Source organism: Dermatophagoides pteronyssinus, unplaced genomic scaffold, assembly GCF_027571235.1.
Source record: "Dermatophagoides pteronyssinus isolate colony J.1.1.1.1 unplaced genomic scaffold, Derpt_VIB-CSIC_2022.12 sq0001, whole genome shotgun sequence".
Taxonomy (NCBI): domain Eukaryota; kingdom Metazoa; phylum Arthropoda; class Arachnida; order Sarcoptiformes; family Pyroglyphidae; genus Dermatophagoides; species Dermatophagoides pteronyssinus.
Genome location: NW_027461525.1, coordinates 390,714 through 410,805, shown reverse-complemented (window position 1 = coordinate 410,805; position 20,092 = coordinate 390,714). Strand labels below are relative to the sequence as shown.

The following is a 20,092-nucleotide window of genomic DNA, read 5'->3' as shown; positions in this document are numbered from 1 at the left end:
TCGAGAATGAATTTCATTCTTGAAACATTGAAATATCGGGCAGTAAATGTATTTTTTTGTTTCTATTTTTGGGTTTTTTTTTGTTTTTGGCTACAGACCGAGAAAATGAAAAAAAAATCATAGAATTACTTTGGCTAATTGAAAACAACAAATCACCATTCTAAAAACCGAAACGAAATACCGGACAAAGAATTTTTTCGGGAATTTTTTTTCTGTCCATTCAAATGCTGAATGATCAAAATTGTCAAGAAAAGAAAATCTATGTTCGTATCATAGTTGCTGAATTGAAAATTTAATAATAATAATAATAATATCCAGATGATTGAATGATTAAATGTTTGAAATTGGAAATTCTAAATAAAGTAAAGTAAAGTAAAGTTTCTTTCAAAAACAAATACTACAACAGCAAACATTTTTCCGTATGAATGGAGACAATTTTTTTATTTGTGAACTAGCATTGCAAGCCATTGGCCATTGGCTTCGTCTACTAAGTAGACGAAGTCTAGCTTAGTCATAAGGCCAAGTCCAATGCAAGCCAGCCATTTGTTTATGTAAAAATCAAAAGATCCTTATAAATAAAAAATGCAAGCCATCCATTTTTCGAGCATGCGCATTGAAATAGAAAAAAGTGTTTCGTCTCAGCCAGCCAGCCAGTCAGTGTTTTACTTTTTTATGTTATTAGATTGTGAGAAGAAAAAAATACTGGACAATGAAACAAAAAAGAAACTTGAATAAGAAATTGTTTCCAGAAAACACTAAACATAAAACTTTCATCATTTTGCTGACCATTTCGAAAATTTTCTTTTTGTTTAAGGGTTTTTCGCTTTCAATTTCTCATTTGATTGAAAAATTGCATCCCCAAAACACTGTTGATGATGATGATAATAAGTATCTTTTCTCCTTCCAAAGCTAATAAATTGAGAGAAACAAATGAAGAATGAAATTTTTCATTCAATCCGCCTACGCACACACAGCAACTGAACAAAACAAACAGAAATTCTTTCTTTGGGTGTCCAGAATTTTACGTGATTCTTTTACGTGATCACGGTTTGACCAAATCAGGAAAAAAAATCACTGGAATTAAAATCTTTTTGCAGTTACTTTTTTTTTGGTTTGTTCGAAAAAAAAGTGAGAGTGATTTTGTTCACTGAATTTATGTGAAAACACGAACGAACACATCACACACACACACAAACAAACAGAAAAATAAGTAAAGAAAATTCCTTGTTGTTGTTGTTGTTAGGTGACTGATGCAAAATAGCGGTGTGGTTGTAGTTATATTTTTTTTTCAATTAAGCTTTTCGACTTTATCATCATCATCATCATGTTGTTGCATAGTATTAAATTCTTTGGTTGTTATGTTATGTTTTTTTTTTCATTAACATTCAATCAATTTTACCAGGGTTTTTTGTTGTTTGTTGTTTTGTAGGCCAAATTATTATCAACAAATATAAACATCATCACCAAGAATGTTCGAGTGAATATGATGGATGAACGACGACTGAAACAAACCTTATTTTTATCTGTATTTATTTATTTCGAGTGCGCATTGAATCCGAAAAAAAGATTAACACTATCTGGGTGTCTTATTGGGAGACGAAGAAAACTGAAAATTGAAAACTGAAAATCCAAATCAAAATAAATTCTGAAGTGAAAAAAGAAGAATTTTGTTGTTGTTGTCGTCGTTGTTAAGCGTTGAAATGATTGACAGGTCAGGTTTTTTCAATGGAAAACAAGCTAAGCTTCAAGCTAAATCAATCAATCAGATAAGAACAAAAATATTGATAAAAAAGAAAATCTTTAATCATCAAATTGAAAAAAAATTTTCTCCTTGTTTTTCTCATTGGATAATTAGTTGATTGATTTGGTTAATTTAATTAGAATTTTTTTTTAGCTTAATTTAATTTAATTTAGTTTTTTCGTTTTTTCGTTTTTCAAACCGGAATTCTGCTTTTTCCTGTATCCCCGGATTGAAATTAATTTATTCAAATGACAATAAAAATGATGAATTTAGCTTTGCAGCAATGAAAAACAAAACTAACTGACAAATTCAATTGTTTTTGTTTCATTCTCTTGTGTGTTTCATAAATAATTGACATGCATAATGCCGAAAAAACATTCAGCATAATCAACCAGCATACATTTGCACCGGTTGACAAAAAGAATGTCTTGCGTTGCCTATAGCAATCTTCAAGTCAATTTCGAGAAGAAAAAAAAATTTTTTTTCTTGAAAAATCCATAGGGAACAATGATGATGACAGTTGGAAAAAAACGTAAAAAACTATGAATATTACCAGATTGAATGAATTGAATGAATTGAATGAATTTTTGATGTTTTAAATGATGTTTCACAAATTTTTAAAATTGTTTTTCTGTGTTTTTTTTAAAAAATTCACACTACATAAAATATATTTAATGATGTAAAAAATTAATGTTTGTTTGTTTATTTGTTGTTTACAGAATAATTTGTTTTTCTATTTATTTTGAAACATTTTGTAACATTATTTTTGGCTGCATGTAATGTAATATTGGATGAGAAAAAAGAATATTAACCAACAGCAGCAGCAGCTGAAAAAAAATCAATAAATTTCAACACACACACATCACACAACGAGAGAAAACATTACTTATTGACATTATTATATGAAGAATGAAAGACGAAAAGAAAAAAATATGGATGCCCCCAATATTATCACCACTAAAAATATCTTTATTACAGGTACACACACCAGACACCACTGTGGATATAGACTGTCGTTTTATTGTCATTGAACATTTTTTTATTACAATGAAGAGGAGAACCCGAAAAAAATAAATTTGGTTAGTGGATGTGCGAGGGTTATTATTCCTTGGATACAATTCTTGTTGTTTGCAATGATGATTTCAATGATAATTACCGAACATGTATAATATCAGGATGCCTTCAGTGATGTTACATCATTTTTATTATCAATGGTTACACAATTACGGATGACAAAATTAGAAAGAATCTCATAGAATACACACATTGGACATAAAAAATTTGATGGTGAAATTTTTGCTTTGCTTTTCTTTTTTTGCCTTGCCACTAAAATGTTATGAACCCATGAAGGAAGAATAATAATAATAATAATATTGTCCACACACACACAGCGACAACACAACCACAATCATCATCTTCATCAAGATCAAAAGCAAAAGCAAAAAGTAGAAGAAATCGATGATGAAGAAGAAGCAAGCAAGCAAGCAAGTTTACTACCCCATAACACGATAGATATATGGCCATTGAAATATGAAGAAAAAAAAATCTTCTGTTAATGAATGGCGCCAACTCAGTGCAACGCCATATTCATCATTATATATTCTGGGTACATAGTTGACAAAGAAAATTTATGCTGTTAGCCGAATTGAATATATTTCTACTTCAAAACCAACCATTATCTGCTAGTAAAACTTCTACTTCTAATTCAGTTACCACTATTTTTGAAGAATTTCTTTTCGATGATGATAATGTGGGCGTCAATCGAATATAAACTCAAAAGAATCTACTGAAAAAAAGATCACCCTGAAACTAAAACTGAATAAATCAATGTAAATAATTTAACAACAACAACAAGAAAAGGGATAGTGATAGAAAAGAGAGGGTGGAAAAGACATCAAACAAAAATATTTGGTTGTTTTTTTCTTCCATTCTTTTGTATAGATAATGTTGTTGTTTGGTTGTTTGTCATATAATATGATTCCCAAATGAGAGAAAAAAAAAGAAAGATGTGATGGAATTGAATTACATAATAATAATGGAATAGTAAATAATTTCTTTTTTTGTTCGTTTGTAATAACAAAATGAAAAGGGTGACCTATTCAAAAAACAAAGAAAGAATATTCTGCAAAAGAACAACAGAAACAAAAAAAATCGATCTGTTCATTTGGTTGCCACCACCACCACCGCCATTCATCATGTTTATTTGTATGAATTTCTATGGGCAAACAAAAAAAAAAAAGATTGTTTTTCCAATCACAAGGGTACTTTTAAAACAAACAAATTAATTTTTGAAAAAAATGCGTGGGAATAAAGTTCAGAAAAAAAATGAATGAATTTTGCAATTGAACATCTTTAGAAACAGTGTCTTTTCTGTTTTTCAATGGAAAAAAACGCAAACAAAGTTGAAAAAAATTGCAAAATCAACAATTTTTTGGTTGAAAAGATGAAAAAAGAACAATTCTTTGTTGTTGTTGTTGTTTTGTCCATTTTTTTTGTCCAAAAATAACAAAACAGAACCATTTTTCGAAAGAAATTCTTTCATTTTAAAGAATATTCTTCTTCTTCACTCTAGTATAAATGCTTCAATGAACATTGAACTTAACTAAACATTCATAAACAAGGATAAAATACTTTTGGGAATCCTGGCATTGTTTTGTTTTTGTTTTGTTTCATTTTGTTTCGTTTTCTAATGATGACAAGACAAAAAATATTTATTTCATTTACAAGGATTTAATTAGCGAGATAAAAACAAAAAAAAAAAAATGATGAAAATGTTTAATTGGTTTTTTTGTTTCCTATCCTTTTGTCTTAACAGAGTGCAAAAAAACAATATACTAATTTTCCGAAAAGGAATTTAATTAATAAAAAGTAAAGAAAGTTAGAAGTTAGAATTTAGTTAGTTAACATCATCCATTATATGATGGATTTTAACATTTTACATTTCATTTCTCATTCAAGGTTAGATTTAAAAATTTTTATTTCCCCTTGTATTCCAGATCTCTATTGATTTTCATAGAACACGTATCGCCATCTAGCATTTCAAATCTGAAAATATTTCATCATTTTTGTTTTCAAATTTTTTTTTTATTGATATTCAAATAACATTTTTTTTTCTACTAAATATAACACATGATATGTAAAACAAAACAAAACAAAACATAATGATGAAACAAACAAAATCAAAAACTAAAATCATAGATAAGGAAGATTCTTATTAAGATAACAGCTAACATTATATAATCAAAAAAATGGTTTGTTTTGGAAGGTTTTGGAAGACAAACAGTAGATTAAAGAAGATTAAAGAATATGAAGACAAAGTTTTTTTTGAATGTGTCAAATGGAAGACTTGTTTTCGGTCAAGTTTTTTTGGTTTTAGTTTTTTGGAAGACTTGGTTTCATTTGATTGTTTGGATTGATGATTTGATATGTGGATTTATGGATAACATCAGATGAAAAGCAGTGATGGTAATAATTTTTTTCTTCATTGATTCATTTCATATCAGATCATTGTATCATAATCAACCGGTTTAAATACCCATGATTTATAGACAGCATAACCAACAATAACCAAAATCGATACAATTACGGTTAATGTACCAACAACAACTGGTACACTATCATCTTGTTCCAGACTAACGTATAATGGTGCTGCAACACCTGAACCAAAACTTACCTGGCTACAACGTGATACTAAATAATTGGAAAAACGAGAAAAATTTTTGAGAAGGTTTTCAGAAAATTCAAACAAAAAATAAAAATAATTACTTGGTGCAAATTTTCCCATTTCAATTTGAAATGCTTGCAAATGTACATTCGTAAGTCGTACAACAACACTTGGTTTACCAGTTTTTGATTCATAAAGGTTAATAATCGGTGGTGATGGACAAAAATATGATTTACCCATAGCGGTTGTAAACATTCCCAATGATCCGGGTTTTGTACGTGCAACTTTTTTACCACCATCAACCGAACCACGAAATAATGAATCAGCAGTATTGTAAAGCAAATCAATAGAATTGATACCCCATCTATCAACACTATTATCATCAGAATTGATAATTTTTTCGAATATAATACGAAATGTAAAACCACCAATCCATGTAACATCTAGTACGGGTTTTTCATCCAACAGATAATCGCAACGTCCTTTTGATTTTGCATCGATCGGTATTTTTTCAATCAATTGCTGCGAAAGAATATTTTGAAGTTAGATTTTTTCAAACAAAAATCAAAAATCAACAAAAATCAAAAATATTATATTTACATGTGCACCACTTGGTGTATAGAATGTAATCGTCAATGTTGCTTCAAATTTTGCCAAAATACAGACCATTCCTTGTTCATCCCAAACAACATAACTAAATTTTGGTGCTGCTTGTTTATTAGCTAGTACAAGATTACCACCGCTTGATGTTTTGATTGTTGAATTGATTGATGGTGATTGTTGTGATGGTGGTTTAATTTTACGATTAGTCAACATTGATGATTGTGCCGAAATTTGTGCCAAAAATTGTAATAATAAAACTTTTGTAAAAGTAATAAAAAAATTATAATTATTAATTTTTAATTTATAAAAATTACAACTTACAAATGATTGCAACCAGGCTAACATGTCGTCCATTAGTGATATAGTAATTGAATAATGATGCTACTGAATGATGAATGATATTCATTTTTGATGGAATGGATGATTGTTTTTGGAAGCCCTTAATTTGATTTTAGGTTTGGTTATTCTAACCTGATTCAAAATTACATCTACGATTATCGATTACTAATCAAATGGATCAATCAAATGCCTGGTTGCCCAAAAAATGATAAACAAACAAAAAATACGCACAATGCTAGTGTAGCATCCAATTGACTCATTCGATGCCTATAGTTAGTCATTTTAGCATCCAATTTTCCCTTTTTTTCTGTATACAGAAATTCTTAAAATGTATAGAATTGATGAATGAGATTGCGCCATGAATCAGGTCAATTTTGAAAAATTCCATTCATGGATTCACGGGCAATAGATGGCGTTATTGATCATTTTTTTTTTTGAAAAAAGAAAAGAAGATTATAAAATTACGATTATTTTATCGTTTTATTACGGTTTTTTTTCATATTTTTTTATGAACAAAAAATATATAGCTCATTCGGAATTAGGTTATGGATTGAATTGGATTGTAAATTGATTAGACAAAAATGATTGAAAATATCGAACATCAACATGGTGGTGGTGGCTATCAGGCACAAAATTCATGGACAATTTTCCGCCAAATGATAATACCGTTTTTCCTATCCGGTTTAGGTTGTGGTTTGGCCGGTATTGTTTTGAATCATGTTGCTGAATGGCCCGTTTTCATTGATATACCACAAATATCAATAATGGTACCAGCATTTATCGGTATGATTGGTAATATTGAAACAACATTAGCATCACGTCTGTCGACTAATGCTAATCTTGGTCGTATGGATACATGGAAAGATATTGGTCAGGTTGTTGGTGGAAATTTCCTAGTTATTGAATGTCAATCAATATTAATGTCATTATTTGCTGCATTTATGTCATTATTAATATCGACAATTCGTGAAACAACTCGTGATAAAATCACATTAGAAACAACATTTATTTTATGCGCCGGTTCTGTAATATCATCAATTCTGGCGAATACATTGATTGCATCAATAGTTACCATACTAGTTATTATTGGTCGTCGTATTAATATTAATCCAGGTTTGACTTTTCTAATTCCATATTTTCTAATGTCATCTGACCAATTGTTTTTCTTTCTTTCTCGGGTGAGCAGATAATATATCTGCACCGGTTGCGGCATGTATGGGTGATGCATCAACAGTAGCAATTCTTGCCAACATCAATAGTTTACTATATAGTCAGAATCCAAAGAATCAGCTATATATTTCAGTAACGATTCTTGCCATAACAGTTTTGATTATGGCACCTGTATTTATTTATTTAGCACGTCATAATAATTCTACACGTTCGGTTATATATTCTGGTTGGATACCACTGTTAGCTGCTATACTTTTATGTAAACCAGCCGGTTTAATAATGGAATTATCAATGGAACAATGGCCAGTTATATCAACATTTTTTCCATTAGTTGATGGTGTTGGTGCACAAGCTGCCGGCCTACAAACAAGTCGTATTTCAACATTTTTACATTCAACATCACAAATGACAAAAACGAAACAAGATTCTTCATCAACTGAACTTCAACAACAACAAGAGCGACAAACAACGAAAAAATGGTTTTTTAGTCCATTACATGTATTCTTTTCGAAAGAATTACATTCAAAATTAGTAAGAATGTTAACATTCATAACACCAATATCACATTTAATATTTTTATCAATTATATTCGGTGTACAACATTTATTAAATGAACCATCATTTCATTTTACAATAGCATTTATTCTTACACATTTAATAGCTGTATTTTTACAAATTATAATATTATTATATTTATCTTATTTGGCTGTATTTTGGACATGGAATCATGGTATAAATCCAGATAATTCTGTAATGCCTTTAGCAACAACATTATCCGATTCATTAGGTATTTGTTTTATAACTATTGGTTTTCACCTGTTGAATTTATTTAATGATATTAATACTAAATAATGAACAAAAATTAATAAAAAAATTGTTATATAATCTTTATTTGGTTGATTGAAAATGCAAACAAACAGAAAAATCGATAATTTTTCCAATTTTAACGATAATAATTGAGAGAGAGTCGATTATTATCAATGGAAAGGAAAATAACAAACGATTAAACCTGCATCGTTGTGACCTTGTGTTCGATTGTTGTTTGATAATTTATCAAAAGCGATAATTGGATAATATACAGAAAAACTCAACTCAAACTCAAAACTCATTAATTTAGGGTTCAAATTATCATCGGATAAGATACATTGGATTTTTTTCACTTTAGAAAGAAACTTATTTGATTTTTGATAATAACCATTGTTTTTTTTTTTGCTTTCTTCTTCGCAGGTTATTCGCAAAAAATCATTCATTTTTTTTCATTCTGAATTCATTTGAAATACGCATGCGCTTGTTGTGTAATGTGACGAGGTGTGTCATTATCATTATCACAGTAATGCCGCCGTGCGGCTAAAAATTCATCACAAACACACACACATGGATAATACATGTGTGTGCGGTGGATTCATGCACTTGTATTGTTTTCTTGTGGTGGATATAAATCAAATGACTACCACTACTACGACTCCACCTCCTTGTGTATCATTATTATCATTTTTGGAAAATTGAATCCTGTTTTCTGAATTTACGAATCATGTTGATAGTCGTATGCGCACGTGGTTAGCATTTTTGTTTTGTTTTTTCATTTGAAAACATGCATGCATGGTTTTTTTGATTTTTCGGAATTCAGAAAAATAAAAAAAAACACGCCTGTCATTATGAATAAAAAAACCCGGATCATGCGCATCAATCTGGTTGAATTTAAGTTTTTTTTTATTGTTTGGCTTCTGTTGTTGTTGTTGTCAACAATTTTTAACAACAACAACAACAAAAAGGGGCAAATCCAATCCAACAACAACAACATTCTGCTGCTGCTGCTTGGATGATCGAAATAGAATGGGGTGAAAATCAAGAAGAAGAAAAAAAAACAACCACGAGGTGCAGCAGCAGCAGCTATATTTTGAAACGAAACAAATCAACGACAGTGGAGTTGCAGAAGTAGAAGTATTTTCATTCGAAAATTTCAACCTGAACAACAAAAAACAAGATTTTCTGAAATAGACTATACCCCCTTCATCTTCAAAATGAGCTGGATATAGAGGAAAATATATAGAGGTCATCCGATGATAGAATCATTATTTGCGCCTAATTCAATCATTTTGGGATGCTAAACATCAAAAAATTGAAAAGAAAACCAGAATATAAGCACGTGGTGTTTGAAATTGCAATTATAAAAGGCAATTCTTGTGTGTTAAATAATATTTTCATCACATGCTTATTTGATGCTTTTTAAAAAATGGCACATTGGCCATAGACATTGTTTAGAGAGCTCATTATTACTAATTGGAACTATAGTGAGTGTGTGATTAACAATCAAGCAATCATCATCATCATCATCAAAATGATGATGATTAGTAGCAGTTAACTACCTTTTTTTTTGAAGAATAAAATTCTAATGAAATGAGGGAAAAAGGAGATTGATGTGTTTGCATTGCATGCATGCAAAGGGATTATGATGACATTGTGATGAAAAATTTTTATTAATTTTTCATTTTTTTTTGACATTAATGGGTTTTTCTCTCCATCCATCCATCTTTTTTCATTTGATTTCTTGGATTCAATTCAAAAAAAAGAAGAATTTTCCAATGTGAAGTAAAAAGTGATGATTAACCATTGTCGATCGCTATAGCAAGACAGTGTAGTGTTTTTTTTTCAACCGAAAAAAACTTGTGACCATGGCCACTTTTTGAAAAAAAAATTCCGTAACCATTGTTCTCAATATTGCCATGTTGGCAAACAGAGAGAGAGAGAGAGAGAGAGAGAGAGAGAGAGAGAGAGAGAGAGAGAGAGAGAGAGAGAGAGAGAGAGAGAGAGAGAGAGAGAGAGAGAGAGAGAGAGAGAGAGAGAGAGAGAGAGAGAGAGAGAGAGAGAGAGAGAGAGAGAGAGAGAGAGAGAGAGAGAGAGAGAGAGAGAGAGAGAGAGAGAGAGAGAGAGAGAGAGAGAGAGAGAGAGAGAGAGAGAGAGAGAGAGAGAGAGAGAGAGAGAGAGAGAGAGAGAGAGAGAGAAATGTTTTCTTCTTTGACTAAATTATTATTATGTGACCACCAAGAAAAAAAGAACAACGGTGAATTGAGGTATTTTGATGATATACCACTATACCTCGGATTTTTAATTTTTTTCTTCTTTTTTTAAAACATTCTTTTTGCGCAGCTGCTATTTGCTATATATTTTCATGCAAGGCAGATAACATAAACAATACAAAAGGGTCACACACGTTTTATTTCAACTCCACCGATCAACCATCTTTAATAGTAGTGGTTCTAATAAATGAACTACGAAAGAAAGCTCCGCCCACCCGAAAAAAAAAAAAATTAAAATGTGGCGGCGTGAGTTTTTTTTTCGTTCGTTTTTCCAAACATTATCTCTCAACAACATGCATGCATGCATGTTTGAAAGATGCATTGAGCATTAACAAAAAAAAAAAAAAAAAAAACATGCATGCATCATTCGTCAACAAACAAACAAACAGCATATATTCACTTGTGCTCACATATATTTTGGTTTTTTTTCTTCTAATTTTCGTTGTTGTTGTTATTGTTGTCCTTCTTTGAAACTAATATAATGATATTTTCTCATTCACACATTTTTATTTATTGCAAAAAAAACCCAACCAAACCAAAAAGACAATGTGTGTGTGTGAAGTTAGTTTGAGTTAACTTTGAACTCCATAATAAACAACAACAACTATTGTTCTGATATCAGATATGAGTGAGGTCAAATTCTTTGAATGAATTTTTAAAGAATATCCTGATTGAACTTTTCGTTTGTTTTTGTTTGATTTTTTGATCAAGGTTATTAGATTGTGATTTTTGATTGATAATTTAAAAAAAACAAACAAAATCAAAATTGTCACCACCACCACCAACAACTATTTCGTTATTTTTAAATTTTGTGTTGATATTTCTTAATTTTTGATTTTTGAAATCAAAAAAACCACCTCCCTTCTTTGTCGAAAAACAAACGACTACGTCGTCTACGAGATTTATATCTATCAATCGCAATCCGCACACGCAACCAATCAACCTTTTCTTACCGACTTTTTTTTGCTTTAAATTGTTATTAATATGGACCTTATGGAATATCATCTTGATTGTCTAAAAAAGTTTTGATTTTTCCAGCAAAAAAAAACAGCAAAGCAACGACAAATCAACAATGGATATGTTAAGCGATGAAGGCGATCTTTACAGTGATGTAAGTTTTTTTGTTCATTGATTTTCTAGTTTTGAGTTTTTTTGCTTGAAAAAAATCGATTTTTTGATGACGAATTTTTTGGGTAGCATTTTTTCGTTATATTTACTACAGCTGTCTGATTGATTATACGAAAATACAGTTTTTTTTTGATTGAAAAATATCCTCCAGGCACATTTGATAAACTAAGTGATGTTTGTCAAATTTTTTTTCCCTATCAATCAAACAAGAATATCTTGTGTATGGCTGTCTAATGGAGACTCTGAAAATAGCCAAAAATAATTATAATAAGTCAATCAAAAAACCAAACCAAACTAATTATGTTTATGTTGTCGACTTTGTCGATTTTCATGTTTTTTTTAACTAATCATCATCCTCATTAATAAGAATAATAAGAATGTATTTTCTGGTTAATATATGTGTGTATTCAAGCGAAGTGAAAAATTGTTGAAAGAATCATTTGTTTTTTGCATTTCGGATAATAATAAACTTAAATGTGCTACACACACATGTCAAAAATGTTTTAGTTTTTTTTTGATTATTTCAAAATTATTATTGACATATGATTGGGGTGTATTTGGATGGATTTATTTTTTGTTTTGTTTGTTTTAAGGCAATGTGTTGTTGTTGTTTTTTCAATGATAAATCAATATGAATCAACGACATTCATAAGGGGGTGGGTGTTTTTTTCGTTTCGTTTTTTGTTGTTTGTAATTTCATATTACACAACAAACAATATCCTATGCAAATTTTTTAATATCCATCATCCAAAAGTTTGGTGTTTCAATGTAAAAAACGACAGCAGCAGCAGCCTGTATTTAACAAAATAATGATGCTACCACATATCATGCTATACATACGCCGCTGCTATAGTCAAAAAAAACAACCATGCGACAAAACCATGATTTTGTTGTTGTTGTTGTTATTATACAAATATACATTTGCCGTTAGAGGGCGATAGGTTTGAGGATTTTTTATTTGTTCGTCTTTTTTTTGAAGAAATTGTAGGCGCCCAAATAATAATAATGATGGTGAAGATGAAGGAAAGAGAAATGTTAAATGCGATCATTACGCCGCTTTATAATGTATTTTCGTATAAATATTACATTAGTTTGTTTTTTTTTGATTGGTTTGAAACATTGTAGCAGCCAAATTCTGTGTTAATTTTTTTTTTTGTTTGGGATATATAGAGAGAAGAGAAAATGAGATCAAATAGAATTTCTATGAGAATCTTCTTTTTGGCTGGTTCTTTTGGAAAATACGCATGACATAAAATGAATAAAATTAGGAATGCGGCTCGGTTTTTAAAACATCCAAGGTGTTATCTACACTATCTATATAAATTGGTGTTCCAGCAAGGAAAAAAACATTTACATTGTAACCAAAAAATTCTTCATTTGCTATATAATCATGAAGTAATTTCAAGTAAAATTTTAAAATTTAAAATTTTATTTTCTTTGCTTTAGAATTTCCATCAATCCAATCCAAATAAACTAAATTTTAATTGAATTAACCTGTTGTTGTTGTTGTTGAATCTGAACAACAACAACAAAAATGATGTTATATATGGGGTTGTCCTTGTCTTTTTCATTGAGAGAGAGAGAGAGAACCTTCAACTTTTTCAAGAATTTTGATCATTTTTCTTCTAACAAATACATTCTGGCTATTATCATTTTTTCAGTTGATAAAATAAAAAAAACATCGATGATAATGATAATTTCAGATGATGATGATGATGATGATATGGTCACACAATAGCAGCAAAGGCGCCATTTTTTTACCATACGATACATGCATTATTATTATTATTATTATTTGAGTGTATCCTGTTGATAATATCATCATCATCATCAACGATGACGACCATAGTTGATGATCATCATCATCATCATTGAATGTAACCTCGAACCATTAACAAATGAACAACAAAAAAAACCATTTCTAGCCAATTGATGATGATGGTCTGTTGTTGTTGATGATAAGGTCATTGAACGAAAAATTTTTCTTTTTCCTACAAACAAACACACTCCAAACATAGGAGGCTAATATAATGTTTGTGTTCAGGAGAGAGAGGATGGGATGAATATTTTGTGTCCAAAAGTTGTGTATAAGTGGACATTGGATCACGCCTGGCGTCATTCACAAAAAGGATAACCAAAACAACGGCAATGAACAATAATAAAGATTGAAAAAAGAAAACAGTGTAGGAAATAAAGTTTACTGTGAAAAATACAATAAAAAATAAACGAAAATGTAAAAATGAAATCAACTGAATCCAAAATGGCAAACAATAATAAAACATTTAACGAAAAGAGAGAGAGAGAGAGAATTGTTCTTTTTTATTATCACACATCATTAGCAGGTAAAGTAAAGTAGTGTTCCCGTTCGTTTGTTGTTGTTGTTTACCTGTTTACCTGTTGTGTTTATGTGTTTTGTTCCTGGCTGTGTAAACTTTTTTTCTGTTTTTGATTATTTAACATGAAAAAATCTTTTTATTTTTCTGTTTGACTTGAAATTTTTTCAACTTTTGTTTGCACAAGCAAACAAACAAAAGAGTTAACAGAATTTTTCTTTTAAAAAATCATAACACTGATGATGATACCGGTATAAAATAACAGAAAAAAAACATTTTTTTTCTGCTCTGAAAATGATGGTGATGGATTGTTGTTGTTGTTGTTGTTATTTGACAGGCAGAGATTTTTTTTTGAACTTATCATATTTTTTTTCACTGAGATAAATTCAATATTTGGAGGGAAGCAGCAAATTACAGAAAGCTATCATCATCTCATCAATGTTTTTTCGTAATTTCGTTGCATTGAATGATGAATGATGATGAAAAAGGAAAAAGAAGAAAATTTGTATTTTTGACAACGACGACAATAACGAACAAAACAAAAAAACAGAGGATGGATATTGAAAAAAGGTCAAAATACTGTTGTTGTTTTTTTTTGCTGGGTTTTTTTTGTAGTTTATTGGTTGAAATATTGTTTGATTTTTGAAAATTTCTTTTAAAAAAATAATTATATAATGATGATGAAATTACTGAGAAAGAAAAACGAAAAAAAACTGGATTGAATCGTTGATGCTAAACTTGTTGACCTTGTAGCTATTTTTTTTTCTTGCTTAGTTTTATTTTAGGTGTGAAATATTGATTTTTGTTTGTTTGTTTGTTGAAATAAGCTATAAGAAACCTATCATTATAAAAATTGATTGATTGATTTAATAATTTTGGTTTTTTTTTCTGTTTTGTTCTGGTTTTGGATTTGTTATTAGGATGATGAATCACAATATATTCAAGGTGGATCAAATTTAGCTGGCGGTAGTGGTAGTGATTCTGGTGGACGTAACATTCCAAGCGCTGTAAGTGTATGGAACCTTTATATTTTTTTTTCTTTGGTTTACATTTTCTCATGAGACTGATATTTCCATTAGGCTGATCGACGTGCACATCATAATGCACTGGAACGTAAACGACGTGATCATATTAAAGATTCATTTAGTAGTCTAAGAGATTCGGTACCATCTTTACATGGTGAAAAGGTTTGTTTTCCCCCAAAAAATCAATCCGATTATCATTTTTTATTAATGTTTTTTCGTTGTTCTTTCTGTTCGAAATAGGCATCACGTGCACAAATATTGAAAAAAGCAGCCGAATATATACAATTTATGAGAAAAAAGAATACCAATATCGCTACGGATATTGAAGAGATTAAAAAACAGAATAAAATGCTTGAAGAACAAAGTTTGTTTGTTTGTTTTGTTTAAATTTTCTCAACATTCATTGCTAATAATGATTATTTCATTTTTTGATTTTTTTAGTTAATAAATTTGAAAAAAGAGGATCATTAACATTATCACCAACACCATCATCAGCATCAGCATCATCAACACCAACACAAACATTAATGTCACCAAATAATTCAAATAATACAAATTCAAATTCATTATATTCAACTGGCGTTCAATCATTATTAAGTATCAGTAGTAGTGGTATTGGTGGTGGTAATAATCGTACAATATCCGAATCATCATCATCAATAAATGGTCATCCAATATCACCAACATTAAGTTATGGTGATGATGATGATGATGATAATGATTTATCTGAAAATGAAAGTAATGAAAGTAATATTACAAATAATAGTGATTTAAATTTATCAATGAATGGTTTAATCACTGGTAATCAAAAACATTCATCATTGGATTCATCAACTTCATTATTATCATCATCAATTATTACACCAAATGTGGTCACTATTGCCAATACATCATCAGCAGCAAATATTGTTCATCAACGACAACAACAAATTGGTAGACAAATAACAACTACACCTACTATACAACCATTGACTACACAACAAGCTCAATTATTGATTAATGGAAATAATCAATCGGCTACTACTGGTACGATACGTTCAATAGTAAAAAATGGTTCAAATACCATTATTGTACAAAATCCTCAGATTAAATCAACAACAACATCATCATCATCGAATGGTGGTCCACATGTTATACATGTTTCATCGAATCAAAATAATACTGCTACAGCAACACCGATTATTATTTCAACTACATCTTTGGCCAATTCTGGATCCAGTGGTGGTGGTGGTTCAATTATTGGTAATGGAACTTATGCGGTGCTAAATACTAAAAATTCTTATGGTAATACTTCCGGTCAAACATTATCATTGGCATCATCAACTACGGCGGCGGCTACTCATCAAAATGGTGGTGGTGGTGGTACTGCATATCGTACAGTTGTTGTACAACCTGCTAATATTGGCCATACATTGACAGCCACACAACAGCAACAATCATCATTAAGTGGCGGTGGTACAACAACACCAAACATTCATATTGTATCAACAATTCCATCAACATATTCCGGTAATAGAATAGTTGGAGGAACAACAACTAATTCAACTGGAACAACAAAACGTTTTAAGATCTCAACAACAACAACGCCATCATCATCATCTGCTAATTCAATTATTGAAATTAATAATAATAATAATAAAAACAATACCTCATCATTATCAAATAATGTTCAATCTGGTAATAGCAACAGTGGTGGTGGTGGTGGTAATATTACATCTGTTTCATCTTAAAGTTTTGAAGAAAACAAAAATGGAATATCCAAGTATCCATCATTGGTCTTGTAAAAAATGAAAAGGAAAAATTCATATTATTAAAGTTTATTAATCTTTTTTTTTTAAATTCTTTAATGATAAACATCGACAACAAAAACAAAAATCAACAGAGCTTCATCGATTCATATTGTTGAAAAAAAACGTTGAAATCATACCTACACACACACATGAAAACCATAATAATTTCATATTATTACAAATCGATTCATATTACATTTATAATCATGTCCAAATAACGTTATAGTAATTTAGTTTATTTAAAAACATTCATTCATTCATTCATCCAATCAATCAAATATTTTACTCCATATAATTAATCAATGATTCTTTTATTCTTTTATTCTGATTCTGTTATTATCATTTTTTTTTTGCTTCTGATATTCTTTTTTTTTGTTTCACTTCATTCATGCATATGTATCATCATCTTTAACCTAACCTAACACGCGCCACACTTATATCCAAACACACACACACGCGATTGAAAAAAACAAAAATGTGAAAATACTGAAGATGAGAAAAAAAAACATTTTGTTGTGATATATATGTTTCCAATTCGATAATTTCATTGATTGATTGATTGATACCCAAAATAATACACTTCTTTTCTCCTTTTTTTTTGCTTGATGTCCAACAGAGAAAAAAATTCAAACATAAATTTCATTTCAATTTTCTTTTGTTTTTCTTGTTTTCTATTTTTTTTCCTCAAATTCAATTTTGTAAATAACAAATTCTTTAAACTTTTTGGAAAAATTCATTTCATTTACTTGTGTTGTTTTTTCTTTTTGTTTTTTTTTCAAAAAAAAAAAAATTAAATTCTAATTTTTAAAAAAAATTTAAACGTGTTTTTGACACTCTTACCAAACCAAACAAACAATCGACAAATATTGATAAACAATTATCGATTCTAAAATTTTCGTTTTTCTTTTGTAAATATATTTTTTCGAATGAAAAAAAAACATTACTTCTCACATAACATAATCACTCACACACGAATCATCATCGAATGCATTATTTATTTTAACCAAAAAAATTGTTTGTTCCACATCCATATTTTGTTTGAAAATTTGTTTTTTTTTTTTTTCGTTTCGTTTTGTGGATATCATTTGAAAACACACAACAACAGCAACAACAACCCAACAACAATATCTTTGATGTAATTGAAAATTTCATTTTGTTTGATTGTTTTTCCTAATCACATGCATGAGATGACTGATTGAATTTGTAAACAACAACAACAACAAAATTCATTAGAATTTTTTTTTCTTGATTAAATTTGAAAATTAAAAAACTTATTATTATTATAAAACTTTTTCGTTTGGATATAAAATCTTTGTAACGAAATTTAGTTTATTATTTGTCGTCGTCGTCGTTGTCTAAACCATGTCTAAAAGTTTAAATGAAAATAATAATATGATGAAATCTAAAGTAAAAAAACGAACAGCAGATTTATCAACGTTAAGTACTAATTGTATTAATAATTGTAACAGTAATAATAATAACAACAATAATAATAATGGAAAAATGAAAGTAAAAACAACAACCGGAACAGCAACAGCAACAGGTTCATCGGCATCACCATCAGCATTAGGTTTTGAAGAAGATTTTATTATGTCAATAGATTCAAAACTTGGTTCAACAATATTACAACGACCTGATATAAAAGATTTAGATGTTGAAACATTTGGTCATTCAACAACATCATCAACAAATAAACGTAATGCATCAAGATTATTAAAATTAAAAGCAGCATGTCAAAAACCAACCGAATTGGATGTTTGTTTAGATGATAAAGGTAAAATGAAAAATGCCAATGGTCCAGGTGCAAGTGATTTAAATGATGATGAAAGAGGTAAAGGATTTGATTCAAAAAAACAATCAAAAGTAATGGATAAAAAATCCGGATCGATAAATAGTAAAAATGATGAAGTATTTGAAAGTTTACCTGAAGTAAATGTAAAACAGAAAAATAAATTAGATAATGGTAATAATGGTAATAAAAAATCTGAATCAGGATCAACATCAACATCACCAGCAATAAGTTCATGTGATAATGAAAATCATTGTACATTATTGGATGATTTAAAAAAACAAAAACCACATCATCATCATCATCATCATAAACATCATAATGATAAAGATAAACCACAAGTGGATACAAGATTAACACCATCGATTGCAAAATTTATTAATGTACCAAATGAATCAGAAATGTTGGATAAAAAACGATTAAATTCAGCAACCAAATCGGATAATAATAATGCTGATAATCAACAATCATCATCATCATCAGCATCATCAGCATTTTTATCAGATAAATCAAGTTGTGCACAAAATTGTGATTCATTACGTAAAGATTTAGGTATTCATAGTGCTGGTAGTAGTGCAAGTGGTGGTAGTAGTAATAGTACAAGAAAATCTGAATTATTTCGTAAAAAAGTTCCAACATCAATTTCATTGGTAAAAGAATTGGATAGAAAAAGATCATTAGCGGATAATAATCCAAGTATTATGATTGGTGATCCATTTGTTACTGGCCGATCAAATTTATCCGGTTTTGATACAAGAAAATTAAAAAATGATAAATTTTCATCCAGTAAAGTTATATTTATTAATACTGAAAATGTTGATGGTTCATCATTATCATCAGTTATGAATGCTGGTGGTGGTGGTGGTGGTGGAGGTGGTAGTTGTAAAAAATTTTCACCAAAAACATCAATAATAAAAATAACACCACCAACAACACCACCGAATATAACAATTAACGTTAATAATGATACGGATATGAAAAAGAAATCGGAAAAAGAGGAAAAAATTACTGTCAATGGTGGTGGTGGTGGTGGTGGATTGAAGAAAAAATCTCAATCAATATCAACATCAACATCAATATCATCATGTACATCATCATCAGCAGCAATATCAAAATCATCATCACAATCTGGAAGACGACAACCAATAACAGAAAAACCAAATAGTATGGATAGTTTTCGAAAAAAAATAAAAGCAAAAATAAATGAAAAAGTACAAAAACCATCATCTCATCATCAAACAACAAAACAACAACAACCACATTCAAAAATTCCACCAAATATAGTTCCATCATTGTTATTAACATCAAATCCATCATCAAAATACGAAAAAATACGTTCAGCAAATTCATCAACAACCGCTATACAACATTCAACATTTATTTCGGCTTTATCAAAAGATTCGAATCCATCAGTTTCGGATAAATCATAGAAG

At 29.5% G+C, this 20,092-nt stretch overlaps 4 protein-coding genes and 1 long non-coding RNA gene across 6 annotated transcripts; 3 read left to right on the top strand and 2 right to left on the bottom strand.

The window, feature by feature from the left end:
- Positions 1 to 450: 450 nt before the first annotated feature.
- LOC142645529 (uncharacterized) lies at positions 451 to 1,370 on the bottom strand. Its single transcript, XR_012846654.1, has 2 exons — positions 787 to 1,370; positions 451 to 702 (listed from the first exon to the last, which is right to left on the bottom strand). It is a non-coding gene; the product is annotated as an uncharacterized LOC142645529 (long non-coding RNA).
- A 3,488-nt stretch (positions 1,371 to 4,858) lies between these two features.
- Positions 4,859 to 6,616, bottom strand: LOC113796465 (lysosome-associated membrane glycoprotein 5). The gene is made up of 4 exons (XM_027346743.2): positions 6,330 to 6,616; positions 6,006 to 6,265; positions 5,507 to 5,927; positions 4,859 to 5,431 (listed from the first exon to the last, which is right to left on the bottom strand). Exons 1-4 carry the CDS (start codon positions 6,412 to 6,414, stop codon positions 5,241 to 5,243), a joined length of 957 nt encoding a protein of 318 aa, XP_027202544.1. The 5' UTR covers positions 6,415 to 6,616; the 3' UTR covers positions 4,859 to 5,240.
- A 239-nt stretch (positions 6,617 to 6,855) lies between these two features.
- LOC113796481 (solute carrier family 41 member 1-like) lies at positions 6,856 to 8,369 on the top strand. The gene is made up of 2 exons (XM_027346766.2): positions 6,856 to 7,460; positions 7,534 to 8,369. The coding sequence occupies exons 1-2, from the start codon at positions 6,929 to 6,931 to the stop codon at positions 8,367 to 8,369; spliced, it is 1,368 nt and encodes a 455-aa protein (XP_027202567.2). The 5' UTR covers positions 6,856 to 6,928.
- A 2,584-nt stretch (positions 8,370 to 10,953) lies between these two features.
- Positions 10,954 to 18,158, top strand: LOC113796476 (uncharacterized). 2 transcript variants are annotated; one of them, XM_075821578.1, is made up of 5 exons: positions 10,954 to 11,705; positions 14,976 to 15,068; positions 15,135 to 15,242; positions 15,321 to 15,444; positions 15,522 to 18,158. In XM_075821578.1, the coding sequence occupies exons 1-5, from the start codon at positions 11,667 to 11,669 to the stop codon at positions 16,808 to 16,810; spliced, it is 1,653 nt and encodes a 550-aa protein (XP_075677693.1). In that variant the 5' UTR covers positions 10,954 to 11,666; the 3' UTR covers positions 16,811 to 18,158. The 2 variants fall into 2 exon arrangements, with proteins under 2 accessions (XP_075677693.1, XP_027202562.2); XM_027346761.2 differs by having other exon boundaries at positions 10,955 to 11,705; positions 14,976 to 15,062.
- A 19-nt stretch (positions 18,159 to 18,177) lies between these two features.
- LOC113796485 (uncharacterized) lies at positions 18,178 to 20,092 on the top strand. The gene has a single exon (XM_027346774.2). It carries the CDS (start codon positions 18,233 to 18,235, stop codon positions 20,087 to 20,089), a length of 1,857 nt encoding a protein of 618 aa, XP_027202575.2. The 5' UTR covers positions 18,178 to 18,232; the 3' UTR covers positions 20,090 to 20,092.